We start from the raw sequence: 17,698 nt of genomic DNA, 5'->3' as shown, positions 1-17,698 counted from the left end.
AGTCATTTACACAAACCTGATTTAAGCTTTTATCTCCTGGTGAGTCGTAGAGATGTTTATCTTTCTTCCGGTAAGATCCTCTTTTCAACATTACTCCATTAAAGAACTTAACAAGGTCTAAACGCTTGACATGGTGGATTAGAGTGAGCCACCACACAAACAAATAAGTCCAGTACTCACTCTCGTTTTAGTTCTGTATTGGTCCATCTCTTGAGGAAAATATCTTTAACATAGTAAAATTGTCCTTTTTTTGTTTGTTTGTTTTTTCAGCTACCATTTACACATTAACAGCAGATTTAACAATTCTGGTTTAGTTATCCCTATTTTTGATACTAACCATTAATGTAGCCTATAAACAACACTTGACAAACAAAGCATGCGTTTTCAAGGGTTTCAGCTCCAATACTAAATCCACCAATGAATAGAGCAATATGTGATGATCATTCAATTTCAAATTTTCCTTATTTATTTTATCATGATTACTATGATTTATCTATCTTAATACAGTGGTGCTTATACAAGGATCACTTGCAGCACAGCAGGTGCACTCACATAGTGGACATGTAAACACAAGCTCTTTCTGTCACACACACACACACGTCTTCCTTCTCTCCCACTTGCTGAGAATGCCTTGTAACAAGCATGCCCTATTATCAGTGGTGGTGATTAGTTTTGCTGCTGACAACAGGTGATCAGCAAAAATCAATAGCCAGGACTGCCTGCAGTATCAGAGGGCTGAAGCCAAACCTCACTCACTAGGTCCGGATGAAAAGAAGCTGGCTTTAGTTAAGGAAAACCTTTTAAAACACAAATGGGCTTAAAGAGAAATCACTTCCAAAAGGAATCAAATACATATGCTTCATATTATTCTAACATGTAGACACAGTTGGAAAAAATGAGTAGTAGTTTCACTTTATTCTGTATCCTTGATCGACCAATGCTCACCCTGAAAGTCATGACTTACATTTCCCAAAACGGTGCAAACTGACTCACTCTGTGTATGTTCTCAGAGGTGATTGCCTTGGAAGTGTTGGCTCTGGTGAAGAAGACACAAACTCCGGTCAGTGCCACATCCCTCCCGTCTGTCACAAACACTTTACACTTCTTGCTGCGACCAGGCTGCTGGGCAACAAGCTGAGAGGGCGCAGAAGCTGCTGCTGCTGCTGCTGCTGAGCACAGAAGTGGATAGAGAAAACAACACAAGGTATCATCACAACTTTGACTTTTCTCTGTGATATTGATGCTAGGATATATTTCTTTTGAACTGAGTAATGATTGATTTTGGGGGACTTATCAGTTACAATGCAGCTGTGCTGTTACTGAGAGAGATCATCTGACACAGACAAAACCTTAAAGTCATGTTACAAATTAGATACAGCGGACAGTTTGTATTTCTTTCTAAGCATACATTTTCACATGTCATGTACCTGCTTCTAGTGGCTCAATGTCCTGATAGTAAAACATGAGGTGTGCAAGCCCCTCAGTCACAAAGAACTGCTCCATGCGGTCAATCTAAAAAAGATATGAAAAGAAAACTTTCAGCACAATCGGACAAAACAGTCTCCTAAATGCAATCCAATGCTTGTGGTCATTTTAATGAGGGAAGATTAAACTCATTTAAAACACGTACTGTTTTGGAAATGCTGCTACACCTACAGTATTTTGAAAATGTATGGTCTTCTCTACAAAAAAAAAACATGCTGTGTGAAAATGTGAGAACCTGATTCCCCTCCAGAATGGCATCTTCCACATCAGCCTTCTCCAGTCCCAGGCATGAAGCCACAATGCTGAGCACGTAGTCATGTCTTCCATCCAGCTGGGCACGCTTAGCTTCTCGCTCTTCCTTTAACTTTTGCTAAACAAAACATGAGGACAATTTCAATATCAGGACAGATAGACAAGTTACTTTTAAATTCAGCCCAGCTCATGACATGACCAAACTGAGCACAAAACCATTATATATTATTTCACATACATTGTATGGAGTGATGCGGCTGTTGATAATGACAGATGATTGAAGGTCTCCTGTGGTCTTACACATCGGCTCAGACATCCTTTAAATAACAGTCCATTCAATGAATGAATGACCAAGTAGGATATGTCAAAAAATGTAAAATGAATAATCCTTAGTATTGTGTGCATAACATCCTTCCATACTTTGTATCCACACAAGATGACAAAAAAATATCCAAAACGTGAGTCACTGTTCCTTCAAGAATTTCAAAAGTACATCTTCATGAAAATAAAAATGTTAATCACAAAAAAAAAGTACATCTTCATTTTCATCTCTCTACTTTTAAGCAGTGCTTCCGTGTCTCTCTTATGACTCTCTTAGCAGCTATCCAGCTTTCTTTGAATGGATTTAACAGCAACACAGCTGGTTTAGGATGGTGTGACAGTAAAATCAGCCACAATGTGTTGCCGTGTTCGGCTGCTTAGTAACACAGGAACAAACTCTGCCAATAAATGACATGAAACCTGGTGTTGCATGGTTCGTCTGCTGCAGGGTGCATTTAAATTCTCTTATTTACCCTTTCTTTTGTCTGTCTGGAATTCAAACAGACAACAAACAGGCTGACAGGAAAAGCTCTTTCTAGCTTAAAATACTTTTTGCATTGACGTCATTTTGGTGAGACTATCTTTTAAAAGGTCCACTTCTGCAACAAAGCAGGAAACATCCTGCTATGACTGGTCAGGCCAAAAATAGAACACTTGAAGGCCAACCCTTTTATATACCAGTCTGTTTAGACACTGTTCAATAACAGGATTAAACTTTAACAATGAGAACGACACATTAACTGATCACCAACTTCCGTTTTATTTCTCAAGTTTCTCTTTCATCCAGCTCCCCCTTTCTCTCCTATAACTTTCTTGTGCTTTTAAGTAAAAATCTGTGTGGCTCCATGTACTAATAATTCCTTGACCTTTTCTTTATATGTCTTGCTTTACTGCAAAGGTGCATGGAATACAAATCTAGAACAGGGCATACATGCAAGTTGTCTTTGTGTGTTCCTTGAACTGTAGTTTGAATCAGATGGGAGAAAAATGTGATGTGACAGGTTTTGAGAGGTAGATCAGTTACATCCCTGAATAAAGTGCTATGAGGGACATAAAGACGAAAAGGAAAAAAGACGCCAAGTCCAAAAGATAGATTAGATAGACATGAAATGATTGAGGGAGGAAGAGAGGATGGGGAGGGCTGAACACATGGTCAAAAACACAGATACAATGGGCGCAGGGAGCTGAGTAAAAAGAGGAAAACTGATTTTCTCCTTTAAAATGATTGAAGTATCTGATGGGCAGCTGTGCACAGTGAAGAAGAAATTTAGAAAAGGAAAACAAAGGGAGGGAAAATGGAAAAAGTGAAAAATGAACGGAAGAAGAAATAAAGGTAGGAAGAAAAGTAATGGGTAAGAACCTGTGGATGAAGAAAGACAGCAAGAGGGAGAGAGCAAGGACCTGAACATGGAGAGATACGAGATAATTCAATATATTCTTCAACTCAGGATGGTTAAGAGTCAAGGTATTGATTCTTGTTTGTTAGGGCCTGGGGGTTTGGTCATGCGAAGCTAGAGTGAGGTGGAGCATGCAAGTCTGGACAGGACACATGCAAAATGTGTGTGTCAACAGGGTTAGCCAGAGCAGTAACACATTAGCCCATTGGCAGCTGAGTCCTTTCAGATTTAAAAGAAGTCAGATGATCACCACTCTGACATGCAAGTTTGCACATAGAAAAAAAGAAAAGACTTCAAATAGGTGCACCACTCACAAAATATGTTGAATTATTAACTTTCTCAAAAAGTATGGCAACATTTGCCAAGCACAAACAAACTCCTTGCAGGAACTGCCTTGCACAGGTCACCACGACAGAGATGTGGCTCCTAAGCACTGCAAATTTGGTCTTGCTACATACAGTTCAGTCAGTCAACTCGCATATGAATTTAAAAATATACTGTATACTACATGTAAACAGACTCTGTAATGATATCAGTGCTCAGTTATATTTCACTTATTTCACAAAGTATATCTTAAGACAGCCAAACTTGAAAACAGGGAGAAACCAGAGACTGAAACCAGCTGTAGCTGACCATGATGAACATAGGCTTACACTTTTATGACCTATATGACTTGAGGTGTACTTCAGGTAGTTGTATTTGGTTTCCAGCCCTGTTGTTGAAAAGTATTTGTAGTATGTTTAAACATGATTGTTCAATAAAACAACCAATCTTACATTACAAAATAGAGACATTTGCACACATAATTAAAATAAATTCAAATAATCTACCACAGAACTGTGACAATGAATCCCATCAGCCTCGTCAAAGTCTCTGGAGATAAACACACACAAACACATCACAGGTCGACCATGAAAAAAAAGCATGCCAAGCCAACAGTTGCTGGGCGACCAGCCGTTTCACCCCTTCTCTCTTTTATTCCAAATTGCCTAAACAGCCATCTCAGCCCAAAGACACACAATGTATCCACTACTAAATGCAATACACAAACACTCAAAATACACTAATCAACAATAACATGCTTGAGATATGACAATAACAGGCGCACACACAAATCTGTGATTAGTTATTCCCATAATACAGACACAGGACGGAAAATCCCAATAATAAGCAAACAAATGATGAGAAACAAACTGCGAAAGATAGTGAAGCAGGTCTAATTTGCCTAAATTATAGTTTGATCATTTATCTAAAATTTTAAAAAGCAATGAAAGATGTTTTCAGTGCCTTGCCAAACTTCAAATAACCACAAAATCGGATTCAATCATAATCCAATTACATAAAGTTTTGCAGCTATTTTTGTCCATTTAAGTCCCAAATCACAGTGTGGTAAATGAAAGATGCCATCAGAGCCAATACTTAGCATAATACATGAGAATTACATGGATGGGTAAGCTAAAATGGCAGAGAACCCTGAAATGACACCAAAACAAAAACAACAATAGCACTGTGTGATTTCTCTTACCCGAATGAGCCTGGAAACAGTTTGTTTCCAGAGCTGTTTCCGAAACATCTGAGACATGACAGCTCCTCACCTCTCCAGCTCAAACCCTTCTATATCTTCTCTATAACCTGCTATCACTTTCTCTACATGTACACAGAGGAGTTGTATACTCACACCCTCAAAAGGATTAGCCCTATCAAGTTGTCAGTAGTGACCACTCAGCTCGCTGAGCTGAGGCTATGCCTGCTTTATGTTTAATTGCCATTCCTGTCAACAGTGTATGCTCCGGTCAGGAGAGATATAATCCCTTATGAACTTTTCAAAATGAACAAAAAACACAAGCAATTTGCAATTAGTACATCATACATTCATGTGTGAAAGAATACTCTCATTTGCACAACACAAGCACATAGGGAGACCATGTAAAAACACATAGGTGACCACTGTATATAAAGATGCACTTTACATGCAGGATGAGCACACAGGCACACACACAATGTGGACACACCTAAGATTTCACTATAGGGTGGCAAGTAGCCAGAACAAAGCATTTAACTTAAGAACAAATATGCATGTGACCAACTATTAAAAAAAGACCATTTGTGTGTGCCTCGACAGATTGAGGATTTTACTCCTGTAACATTGTTGAACTCATGAGGGACAGCTTAAAAAAAGGATAAAAATCGATGCAGTAGAATCAGAGGCATGATCTTTTTATATTCCACACATTCACAGAGATTATTATGCTAGAAGCGGCTAATGTAACCTCGGGCCTCTAGCCTCAAGCAGAGATGTGGAGCGGACTACAGGGGGCTAGTAACCTCACGTCTTTGTAACTTCACATACCCAGACTTTTATTTATATTTGAAATGTGCAGTCTTTAGCCCCAGCCACTGAATTTATCACTTTATCACTTTTTCCATCCCCAAGACTTACCTTCAGTGTTACCTATGTGCCCTGATCACATACATCATGCAAAAATAGCTACAGGACATTTATCTTTCGATGTATTTTATAGTGACATTAGTAGCTGTGTGTGCAAACATTATAAAAGTCACACTGCAGTGAAATTCACCTTTATAACTGGTAAAACTAATTTATATAATAAAAAATTGTCTGACCTCAAAGCCAAAACAACAAAAGTCTTCACCTTTTGAAAAAAGATACAAAAAGTGTTATTTCATGGCAAACCTCTGATTCCATCTACAATTGTCAATAGCAATTGTATTCACTTGGTCAATTGTTTTGTGTTAAAATTATGTTTGGATGGTAACAGAGATGTCCAAATTAAAATTTAACTCAGTGATATAAAATAAAGGTTTAGTCCAAATGTATAAAACATGGACATACTTTCAGAACTTTGGTAACTACAAAATATAGCCAGCCATTTATTTTTATCCACAAACTTGCACTTTAATTAGATCTATATGTAAAAAGGGGATTTCAGCAATTTCTCTCATAGTTTGTTGCAACTTCTTTTTTAGGTGCTGCATCTTTCTCTGATAAATATATAAGACTCAGGCTGATACAAGCTGTCATTATTACCCTTTGTGTACTCCTTGGCCTGCATAACCTGAGAGCACAACACATTTTCAAACTGGCTTTCATACATAAAAACATATTTTTCTCAGACTCCTTCCTTTTGCCTTCTTGAACTTTTCTACCAGCTACATTTTGATACAAGCACATGAGCTGTTTACTGAATCCTGTCACATTAATGATAAATTACATTTGGCCAAAGAGGCCAAGAAGCCAAGTTGCCTGTAACTTCAGAACTCTTGGGTCACCTTACCTTGTTTTGATAGTCTGGTTTAAAATGCAGCATCGTCGTCGCCCTTTGACACTTCTTTTCAAGTCATTCCACCCTCTTAATTGCCTTTGCTATTCATGACATTAGAGAATTACAGCCTCCGAACAAAGAAGAAAAGACACAGAATGAGTGGCTTTGCTATAGTACGTGAGCAATCAGCCTTCTTATTTGCCATGTGAGAAAGGTTGCTGCCTTGAAATGATCAGCATCCTAAAAGGGGGACTGCTCACTAGATAATGGAGTGTTGGATGACCACCTGTCGGCAAGGTAATTGTCGTCGTCCTGCTCTCATCTTACAAGTCTATTACAACAATGGGATGCAAAGCAGGTGGGTGAAGAAATGTTGATACATTGGAATACGGCGTGGGCAGGTAACAGTTTCAGACATAACCTCTTAAAAAAACACACACATACAAATGCACACATGAACACAATACCACATCAGTTACTGTGTATAATCAGTTAAAAGTGATGACATTCCAGTGCGACTTTTGGCAACCTTTTAAAGGACAGCAGGTTTCCCACAGTTAACACCCTTTTAGTATATTGTATGCACTACCACTGTATGCTAACTGACTGAAACTAGTCATGCAGTGCCGGCAGTAATCTGTGACCCACATAAGACAACAACACAGTAAGAATACAATGTTAAAAATGTAAAAGCAAACTAATAGCATTGTGATTTTTATAGACTGTTTAATGTAATGCGGTCTAAGTATTGTGTTACAAGTCATAATTGCATCAGTGGAAAATGCTTAAGCCAGAATAAATGAAGACTTATTGCAGAAATGGTTGATGCAAGCATGAACTACAGTATACATTATGAGAAAATGACTTCAATTATATAGTGTGTACAAAAGTGCACAGAACATTTGCTGGCTCAACTCTCTTAAATGAGAGAATTAGCTGCCTTTCTCTCTTTTATCATTGCACACTGATTACTATCAATTTGAGAACGTCACCTAGGGCTGTATTTTAATTTTAGTTTTTACATTTTATAGATAAATGATTTGTTAAAAGATAATGTGATAGATTAGTTTATAATGAAAATAGTTGCAGACCCAGTGGGAGTCCCTAATCATTCACCAAGTGAACAAACACATGAGCGTGCCCAAACACACACACACACACACACACACACCTCCCCCACTGATTAATATTAAATTCCATTAGCTTTTACTGTGGCGTCCTGCAGATGAGATGCGTTGATGGTTTGATATTGAAGAAATTATTGTGAAGCTTTGCATTCAAAAGCAGTTTGGTCATCAATTTTTCACTATGCCATGACTGATTTTCTATATTGAACTGTCTGGTTGTGAGCTGCCGTGAAACAGGAGAGTGACTGTAAATTATAAATGAGGGGCTACAGAGATCCAAGACAGAAAGACATAAAGAGGGAGCAAGACAAAGAAAGGTCCGGTGTTATCCCAGAGGATCCTCACACTGACACGGATCGTTTAAACAAATCTGTTTTAAAACTCAAAACATATTGTAGCACAATATGGCCTCAGCAGCCGAAACAGCTCTAAAGACTTCGTCTGCATCTCTCTTTTTATGGCAGTCTCAGCGGTTTTAACCACTCCTGGGTACAATTAAAACATCTAATCCAATAAATTACTGTGCTTTTATATTATAATATAACTTTCTCTACAGTGTGTAACTAAGCTGAAATCAATTGGACATAAGGAAGACAAACAGATGCTGTAAAGACTGTGTAATATTCAGCTGTGCTAACTGGGCCCAACTGTGGAAGACAGTTCACACTGAGCCTTTTCTTGTCACCTAACCTGTCATCAAAAGAAAACCTGCACATATTTAACAGAGAAGATGGCACAATGTTCCCATTACACTGTGACACCAGTTACTTCAGTCTTAAGCAGAAGCTTTTGAGATGTCGATGTTTTCACACTGACAGCTGACTGACCGCTCATTTTAGGCAGTCACAAATCCAGTGTACAAGGGCTAAAGTAAAGTCAATGATTGTGTGTCCAGATCTAGATATTGTATTTCTTTATTATTTATTAATTCATTAATGTATATATTACTTAATTAATACTGACTGCTTAAAAATGCATACATAAGAGGAAGGTGTTGGGTTTGCTGCCATTTCACCAATCATTTTCTGTTTAAAATGTATGGGTATGGTTAGCAAAACACTCTGTGAGCACTTAAAGGTAATTTGCAGGTGGATATTTATTTTAAAATGAGTGAATCAATGATTGTCATTGTAGCCTCCACATAACCACATTACATAACTCACAAATAAAACCAAAGCCTAAAAAATAAACAACACTCATATGTTAATTACGCCCATTTAATCCTGACCTTTATGAAGGAAAAATTGGTGACTGGGTGACTTTAAACATGTTCGAGCAAAACAAGTGAATTTATTGGTTTTAAATCCACTAAATTATCCTTCCACAATGAGACATTTCCCACTGATAACAATAACTATTTTGAAGATGACATAATTCAACATTAATAATGCACAATAGATACAAAACACAGTTGAAGCTGCTTGTTCATCAACCTTGTCATGTTTATAGAACAGCTCCCCAGCCTACTGTAACCAATATCCACATTATAGCAATATGAACACACTACCATCTAGTGGACTGGGGCTCATAGTACAACCAGTATATAGTTAAGAGATATGCTACAGATATTTTTGAACACTGGCGAGAGGCCACTGGCTCAGGGAATTCTTGACTTGAAAATGAAGTGCAGATTAATCCAATTATTACCTTTTTTACTCAAGAGAGTAGGGAATTTTGATGTGGGGTCTTACTCTCCCAACTCATATCACCTTGCACTGAGTTAGTTACACCTCCCTGTGCTAAATACAATAAGTACCTGTGGTGTTTTGTTTTTTTCTGTACCAATGCTAAATAACAAATAAAACAATTAATTAATTTGAAAGTTTGAGAAGTGAAGTACTAGAAGAGGAAGTGGCATTAGTAGAACAGCCACTTGATCTTTAAATGTGACAGTAATGTATCATTTCTAGAATCACCAGTTTTGTGGCTTGTTTTAAGGGAGGCAGATTAAATGTAAAGCTCTGATGTGTTAAAGCCATGTGGCTTTTTGCATTCCAATTAAACAATGTGAAGGCAAATGGATTCAGTATTACAGTATTACAGTGATTCAAATGGATAAATAGGCTATATCGCCGATTCCCTTCAGAGCCCTAGTGAAATATCACGTTGTCCCGCTGATATTAAAAGAATATGGAATCAAACCTGCATCTCCTTGAATGACTCCGCTGGGGCAGAGGGCTGGGTGGGTCTGTTCCTGTAGCTCACTTTGGCGAGACGAGAGCTGAAGGACATGGCTCAAGCATTCCTTCACAGAAAGTGAAAAGCGACAACACTCTCAGTTCGCTTCAAGATAACCGTCTTTTTAGCTTTCAGCGTTCTCCAAACTTGTTTATGTGGCTGCCACAGTGCGTACACGATTTTACTCAGTTGTGGTCATATGTGTGTTGTTAGTGGTTTCCAAGGTAACGGGGCATCTCAGAAAGGGGCAAAGGGGGGTGGTCCTGAAGGAAACTGGCGATTGCGCAATTTTCTTCAACTGGTGATTCCTGGACCTGTGTGGACCATGCAGTTGTTTCGGGCAAGCCTCTTTGGTTATTTAGAAAGAGCTCAGTCTCAGAGTTTGTGCCTACATGTTGTTTTGCTTTCTGCATCAGATAGTTAAAAAAAAAACTAGTAGCCTGTATGTTCACATGTGTAATGTTAAACAATATAATTTACACAGTTTGCATATACTGGTTAGCTTTAGAATAACTGAATAGAAAAAGTTGTCCCACATTAGTCAATGTCCCACATTACCCTAATCCACGCTACAATGTGCAAATAAACGAATACATGGATACAAATTAAAGCGGAGGCATGTTGTTGCAAGCTTTTGTTATTATCATTGTCAGGAGCATGTAGGTGGATGTTATAGAGGGGTAAAAAAACTGTTAAACCATTATCTTAACCAGGTGTGCACCTAATTGCTAATTGTACCAAACTACGACACAGGCCTAGCTGTTAGATAAGAGAAAACATATTATAGAGCATTATTTGTGTGCAGTACTTCAAATATTTCAGTTGGGCTTAGTCCAGGTGTTGTATGACTGAGCTTTTGTTATGTATACATATCTCTTTTTAGGCCTAAGAAATTGAATAAATAAGACAATCACGTCATATCAATGAGTATTTATGGGTGGTAATGTAATGATCAGTTGCTGATGTTCTCATGGCCAGTCATTTGAAGATAACCCATAGATGGCAGCAGTGCACCGTCTTATACTGAAAACACTGAGTTGCAGCTGTCAAGGAGAACTGGGTTAGATTTGTGGGGCAAATGACCTCATACTGTAGTATCATCTTCATCACAAGGAGATGAAGAGAGAAATGAACAATCCCTCTATATCCAATCGTCCTTTTCACCCTCTCATCCGCCATAGGACGTTATTAGTCACTGGAGGCATAAGAAATATTACCCCTTTATGAACAATGTGCAATCATGCAGTAGGTCATAACTGTTAGGACGCTGAATAATGCAAAAGCACAATTCAATGACCTCATGGGATTATTGGGCTCGTTTAAGGAGTTCAGTTCTAAAGGCCTGCACGGCAGACTGAGGAGGACTATAGATTTACACGTCCCTGCATGAGAAAGCAGCAGGAATATGCATGATGTTTTGGTGTCCTGACATCTCCCATAACATCTGGGCTTGAGCTATTAAGGCATAAACCGAATGACTCCCACGCAGCCCGCATCAGCACCGCAGTGAGTGACGTTAAGGGCTGATGTGCTGTGGCGCACACTAAATTTGGGTGGCGCACAATGCACCAAAACCCCCCGAAACGGAATCCCAGGATATCCCACCCCCACCCACCCCTCGAAAAGGAATAGCCCTCCTCCTTTAAACCTCCTCCCCTATTTTTTTTCCTTTTTTTTTACCTCCTCCTTCTCCCACTATCACCACCCCCCTCCTCCCTCCTCTTCTCCCTCAAGTCCCAACTCCGGAGCGCCGCCGATCGGTCGCTAGGATTTTCCCTTCTCAGCCAAAATGGAGGAGGAGGTCTTTCGCTTAATGAAGGGAGCACAGCCTGTATGACCGGATCTGCTTCAATGAAAGGCGTTAGGATCCGCTTTTGCTGATAAATTATCATTGCTATAATAAAACCCTTTGAGGATTTTTTCTATCGCGATTACCACAGAAGCGACCACAGCCATGAGCGCAGGAGAGGGGCTAGATGAGGCTGCGAAGGACGCTGCAGACATAGCGGCGTTTTTCAAATCCGGTAAGTCGGGAAGGGGCGAGTCTGGCTCCGGGAGAGCCACAGTGGAGCTGTCGCAGTGATCACTGGTGGTCTGCCACATTGTTGCCATAGATGACCAAAAACCACAACTGATTTCATGGGCAAGATGTGTAGTCTACTGTGCGTCAGACATGCTGGACAGATGCGCACAGCTTGTAGTTATTTACCACATTTCAGTCCACTGACTTGTCATTGCACAGCATTTGATGACAACAGCATGATTGACACCTCGCGACATATGTGCTCTTGATTATTAGCCAGTGACCCAATTTAGGTTTTGACCAAGCAGGCTACAAGGTGTGGATGATTACAGCTCGATCACCGTTTCTTCGGGCTGTACGACTATTTCGACGTTGCAGCTTGTATCCATCACGAACCCTTTGGATGTGGGCAGAACATTTTTAAAATCTCTCTGTTGACGCTGTAGATTGAACCAACGCTACACCATGCATCACTTTTAACCCTGGCCCTCCAGATCCGATGCACGAATGGAGGCTAGGCCATGAACGCACATATGGGCAATAGGTTGCACTCTATGCACAGGGCCTGTTTGATGTGATGGCATCATCATAACAAATATGGATAGGCCTGCCTACCTTATCACTCTGTATCCAAAACGTAAACACCTTTTATGGGTCCTGTGGGCCTGCACTGGTGCCTGAAATCAGCCAAATAACACATGGGGACCTCTGTCACAGACTTTATTGTAATAGTGCTTTGAGAAACACCATTATCTTAACTTATAATTGTAGGTGCATGTTGTAATGTAATGATGACGTTTCTTTTCAAGCAATAGTTGCATACTGACTTACAATATGAGATATACCATTCCTATTGGAAGGTATGCTTGTGCTGTGATATTGGTATATTTTCTGAGATATACTGTCTCATAAGATGTGTATGTATGTAGATGTGTTTATTTAAGCTTTTTTGACAACTTTGTAACAAAGACACTTCCAAAAGTGTAGAAACACTGTATGTTAACTTTTACAGTGGGGAGTTTTCTACATGTGTTGAGATGATGTTTTTCTTTCTCTAGCTTGCACCCTCCTGGATATCAACCGCAATCAAGCCCTCGCTTGTTCTAACCTCATTAAATAGATTTTTAACACCATCTGACACGTGCATTAGGAGGACTGGGAGTAAAGTTGCAGCTTTTGAAAGGTACATTTTAAGGCAAAAGTCCAGTGTGGTGAAAGACGTCGCCATCATTAAGAGCCGGACCACCACTGACACACACCAGAAGAAGCAGCTGTCTCGCTCTCTCTCAGCTGTTTCTCACTGTGACACCTGGTGCCTTGGGGTCTGCTGTTCACCATCTCCACACATGCAGACACACACGCACGCGCACACACACACACACACACAATTCGCACACGTCCACCTAAGTGTATATGATTCAATAACTGCAGCAGACGTGCTTCCATGTGCAGCATACAGACACATACACTTCATTCTTTTTAAAAAAGTCTGAAAACTTCCTACTTTCTCCCAGAAATTGCCTCTGCTAGTCAGACGGTTAGGAATGTTGTCAAAATGGATTGTATTCAAATGCTCAAGTCTCTCTTACGGTTGGTTGGACGCCTGCCAATGTATTTTCCTATAGCTGCGTTGTATCAGGCTGGAAAGTTGGCTCACAGTGAAGTTGGACTGCTTGGATGTTTATATAGCAGCAAATGCAGTTCATACAGTATTCATGATGGAGACAGAAATAGGTTATGGCCTCAGGAAACTTTTATAAGAGACTATTATGAAGAGCAAGTATGGGGAAAAAAAGTTTGTGGGTTGTTAAATCAGAGAATAGCACTAAATGCTGAGTGAAGAACGTCTTAATAGCAATGTGTGGGCAGCCGAAATCAAAAGTGTTTTCTTTTAAAAGCTCCCATTCATCTTGTTTAATTAATGTGTTATCCTTTCATGCCACTCTACTGGCAGACAACAATGGACATACTGCAAAGATGAACAGAAATCAAGACATGTCAGTGAATTTAATCATTCACAGCCCTTAAGGTGCTGTTAATTGGACTATACCTTCCTCAAGGTAGCCTCATACCTTGAGGTAATGTTTTTATTTATTTATCACTTTACATCATTCATCAAAAAACATATTGTTGATCTCTTCATTCAGTTTATAAATCCAACATTCCAGATATGGCACACAGACAAACAGCTATCCATTTATTCATTTCATTTACCATTTAGGTTGAGTAATCAATACAATCCTTTCTTTTTTAATATTTCTTGACTGAGTCTTAAGTAATACATGTTATCACTCTCAAATGCACATCTGTAATCTGTCCAGGTGTGGTATAATATGTCATCATTCCTTCATTCATACATTCATCATACATGCATCATTCATGCATATTATGTATTCCCCCATCATTCGTATAGTTCCGCTGTGCGAGAGCAGTAGTAATGGACGTCACGCCCACCCATCGCCTCTCCAGCAGGCTCCCTAATTGCTGCCAGCTTGTTGCATGTTGAAATCTTGGCACACAGCTGCTCATCCTCGTTGATCCCAAACACTTTATTTCTGGGCCTCTGTGTATGTGTTCGTGTGTTTTACTTTTTCTGGGGCCCTGGCTGCAATGTACTTAGCCAGTCAGGGCTAGGATGTAGCAGAATAGTACTAAACAAGTTGATCTAAAGACTGACTGGCTGCTCCGGTGGCTCGATCGTTGGCTGAAAGGCTGACTTAGCGAGAGGCTAACTCACTGACTGGCTGTCTAACTGAATGACTGAGCGACTGAGTTTGCAGCAAGGCTAACTGACTGTGTGATTGAACTGAGATTTGAGACACGCCAGATGGTTTGTTGTGATCTCATGAATCCAGCTGCCTTGCAAGGTTAACATCAGAGCACTTAGTGTTTCAGACTGCTATTTTATAAACTGGTTTGTAATTTGTTTCACCTAAATGGATGGCGTTGACAGTTTGTGACAAAGAATTTCCCTATGGGGACAATAAAAAGGCTATCTATCTATAATACCATCATCAGCCCTTGAAAATACTTGATGTTCCTCTCTGCTTGATTATTTTCAACGAGCAGATGGAGCTCCATCTCTGAGTCCCACACTGTTGCTGTGGATCACAGCTCAGCCGCTGACTCACTCTCCCAGGTTGCTCATGCCGTGACTTAAAGTCGAATCCCAAAAATTGTTACAGCTGGTCAAAGATGAGAAATATTCATCTGCTTTCTTGAACATTTTGAGGACAGAAACTAAGTTGTTTAGCCTTTTTCTCTTTAATCCAATCATACTTATCTCTCCAGGCACACATAACTCCAGATTTGCAAGCAGCTGCAACAGAAACATTTTAAAGCATTTAATACAATACAACTCTTCATGGCTATATTTAGTTGTTTACCACCCCTAAATACCACAATCAGTTCACTCTTAGACCAGAGATATTTCTGCATTCTGTTTTTAATACAGTTGATAATAGTACTCCTTTGTTTCCTGTTTGAATTACGGGTTTGGACTTCAGTCAGGCCTCCTTCAAAATGAGGCATTGCAGCCGAATAACACACATGATGATTGCTGAGAGGCCACGGAAAGCTTAGCAACATGTCCCATCTGAACTTGAAATATTGGGTAATTTATAATTAGGGCAAGTTGCTGAAGCAACCAGCACACAGTCAGGACATGCCTTCGAACATACAAGTCTTGTCCTCCATGCAGATGGAGTGTTGTTGTCAAGTATATTTTAGCTGTTGGAACACTGGAAGCAGCCACCAAAAGAGTAAATTTAAGTATACCTGTCTGGATTGCTAACTGCTTAAATATCCCTTTTAATATCAGATGGGAATAAAAATGTGCTCAGTTTTTGTTTTTTAGAGTTTTGTCTCAGTTTATTATTCAGTATTTTACAAGACACAGTTACTATACTAGCCTGCAATAAGGCAAGTATGGTCTGCATTCATTTGTTACATGGCTACATCTTTTATCTGGCATAACTTATACAGCCGTATGCTGTTTGTATGCTTGACCAACAAATATAGGGGTATTGGCTTTTGCTGACACCTTCTAATGGCAACAAAAATAAGTTACATTTCCATACTTTTTGTTGAACGTGGCTGATGACTTTAAGCTAGCGTCACCAGCAATGTGGATTACACAATCCATTCTTAAAACAAATAGAGCAGAACATGACCATGATCTACATCTAGAACACTTTTCAGGGCCAACAAATCCAGATCAACCCATTCCATTCATTGATTTGCTGATAATTTTCCTAAAGCTTGTTGTCGATTAGAGGTTGAAAGACTGGTTATAAAAATGCTGGACTAGGATGTAGGGATGCTCCGATCAGCATTTTTGGGGGCCGATCCGATCACCGATCACAGGAATCATATATCTGCCGATACCGATATGATCACCGATCACAGAATAGATGGGTGAATAATAATAATAATCCTCAATGTCCTGTATTTACAATGTAGCCTTGTGCACCACTTAAAGTGGTAAAACCATTTGTACTAAAATAAATAATAAACACAATCAAGATCTTTATGTACCACAATCAACTTTTTATTTGTGTAAACCCTGCCCTGTCAGCTTTGTTGTAATATCCCTCCACCTTTTACTGTCCCTGCTGTAAGGCTCCAGACGTCTAAACGTTTCACTGACAGTGGGCTGAGTGACGGCGGCTGTCTTTTTTTTTGTCCGGGCTTGTTCCTCATACTCGCCGTATTCTGTTGTGTGGCGCGTTCTCAAATGTCGGATGAGGTTAGTTGTATTAAATTGTCGTTGTTGTTGACCACCTCTTGGTATTTCGGCGTCGCATATCTTGCAAACAGCGAGTTTTACATCTTTTTCGGAAACTGTGAAAAAATTCCAGACCGGAGAACTCATGCTGCCTGTGCCAGCCTCATTCATGAGAGCGGATAAACAGTGGCAGGTTAATTACGTCACGCGCTGGAATGCGGGAAACAAAACAGTCTCATATAATATACGTCACGCGCAGAATGTCTCCGGTAAAACATAAATAAATAAATATATATATTTGCGATCGGCTTTTCTGATCTGCACTTTGAGAGCACACCGATCAACCTGTTTAGGATCAATATCGGCCGATAACGATCTGCGGCCGATCGATCGGAGCATCCCTACTAGGATGCATTACTTGATGTACTGCAGTAGAGTCTTTCTATTCATAATTCTCCACAATTAGCTCACCATCAACTAAAATGATCCATCACTAGTGATGTATTAGATCTTTAGACTAACCCCTGTTAAGTATTTTTGAAGCCCTGTGCAGAGAGCCATCTAGGCAAAACCAAAAATAACATTTGTGCAATAGCCTATTTTTAAAGGTATTATTTCATTGATAGTTTCTTGAGTGATGTGTAATGAAATTACTGGGCCTGTGCAATAGCATTATTGTACAGAACTGCACTGTAAAACTCAATTGACATAAAAGCAACCAGATGCATGCTGGAATTGGATTAAATAACTTTCGTAACAACAAGTCGTATCCCCATTCACTCATAACTGCACTGGTCATAAGACACTGGTCATCGGTCATAACACCCATATGTTCTGTATATTATGAGACATTGCAGATGTAATATTTACTGGGTAAAACTGGCTTCTTTTTCTATCCATTATCA

General features: G+C 39.5%; 1 protein-coding gene across 4 annotated transcripts in view; it reads right to left on the bottom strand.

Moving 5' to 3' along the window:
- Positions 1–10,098, bottom strand: part of dnah5 (dynein, axonemal, heavy chain 5) — a 102,245-nt gene extending 92,147 nt beyond the window's left edge. For 2 of the 4 annotated variants that reach the window (XM_062421996.1, XM_062421997.1), the window contains exons 1-4: positions 10,009–10,098; positions 1,721–1,855; positions 1,428–1,512; positions 994–1,160 (exon numbers count right to left, since the gene is read on the bottom strand). In XM_062421996.1, the coding sequence (XP_062277980.1) occupies positions 994–1,160; positions 1,428–1,512; positions 1,721–1,855; positions 10,009–10,098 (477 nt within the window). Of the gene's footprint in view, positions 1–993; positions 1,164–1,427; positions 1,513–1,720; positions 1,856–4,980; positions 5,038–10,008 lie in introns of those variants that run through there. The other 2 variants (XM_062421995.1, XM_062421998.1) reach the window with 2 other exon arrangements.
- Positions 10,099–17,698: the final 7,600 nt, after the last annotated feature.

Source organism: Scomber scombrus, chromosome 7, assembly GCF_963691925.1.
Source record: "Scomber scombrus chromosome 7, fScoSco1.1, whole genome shotgun sequence".
Classification (NCBI taxonomy): Eukaryota; Metazoa; Chordata; class Actinopteri; order Scombriformes; family Scombridae; genus Scomber; species Scomber scombrus.
The sequence above is the reverse complement of the archived record's forward strand: the minus strand, read 5'-3'. Positions and strand labels throughout refer to the sequence as shown.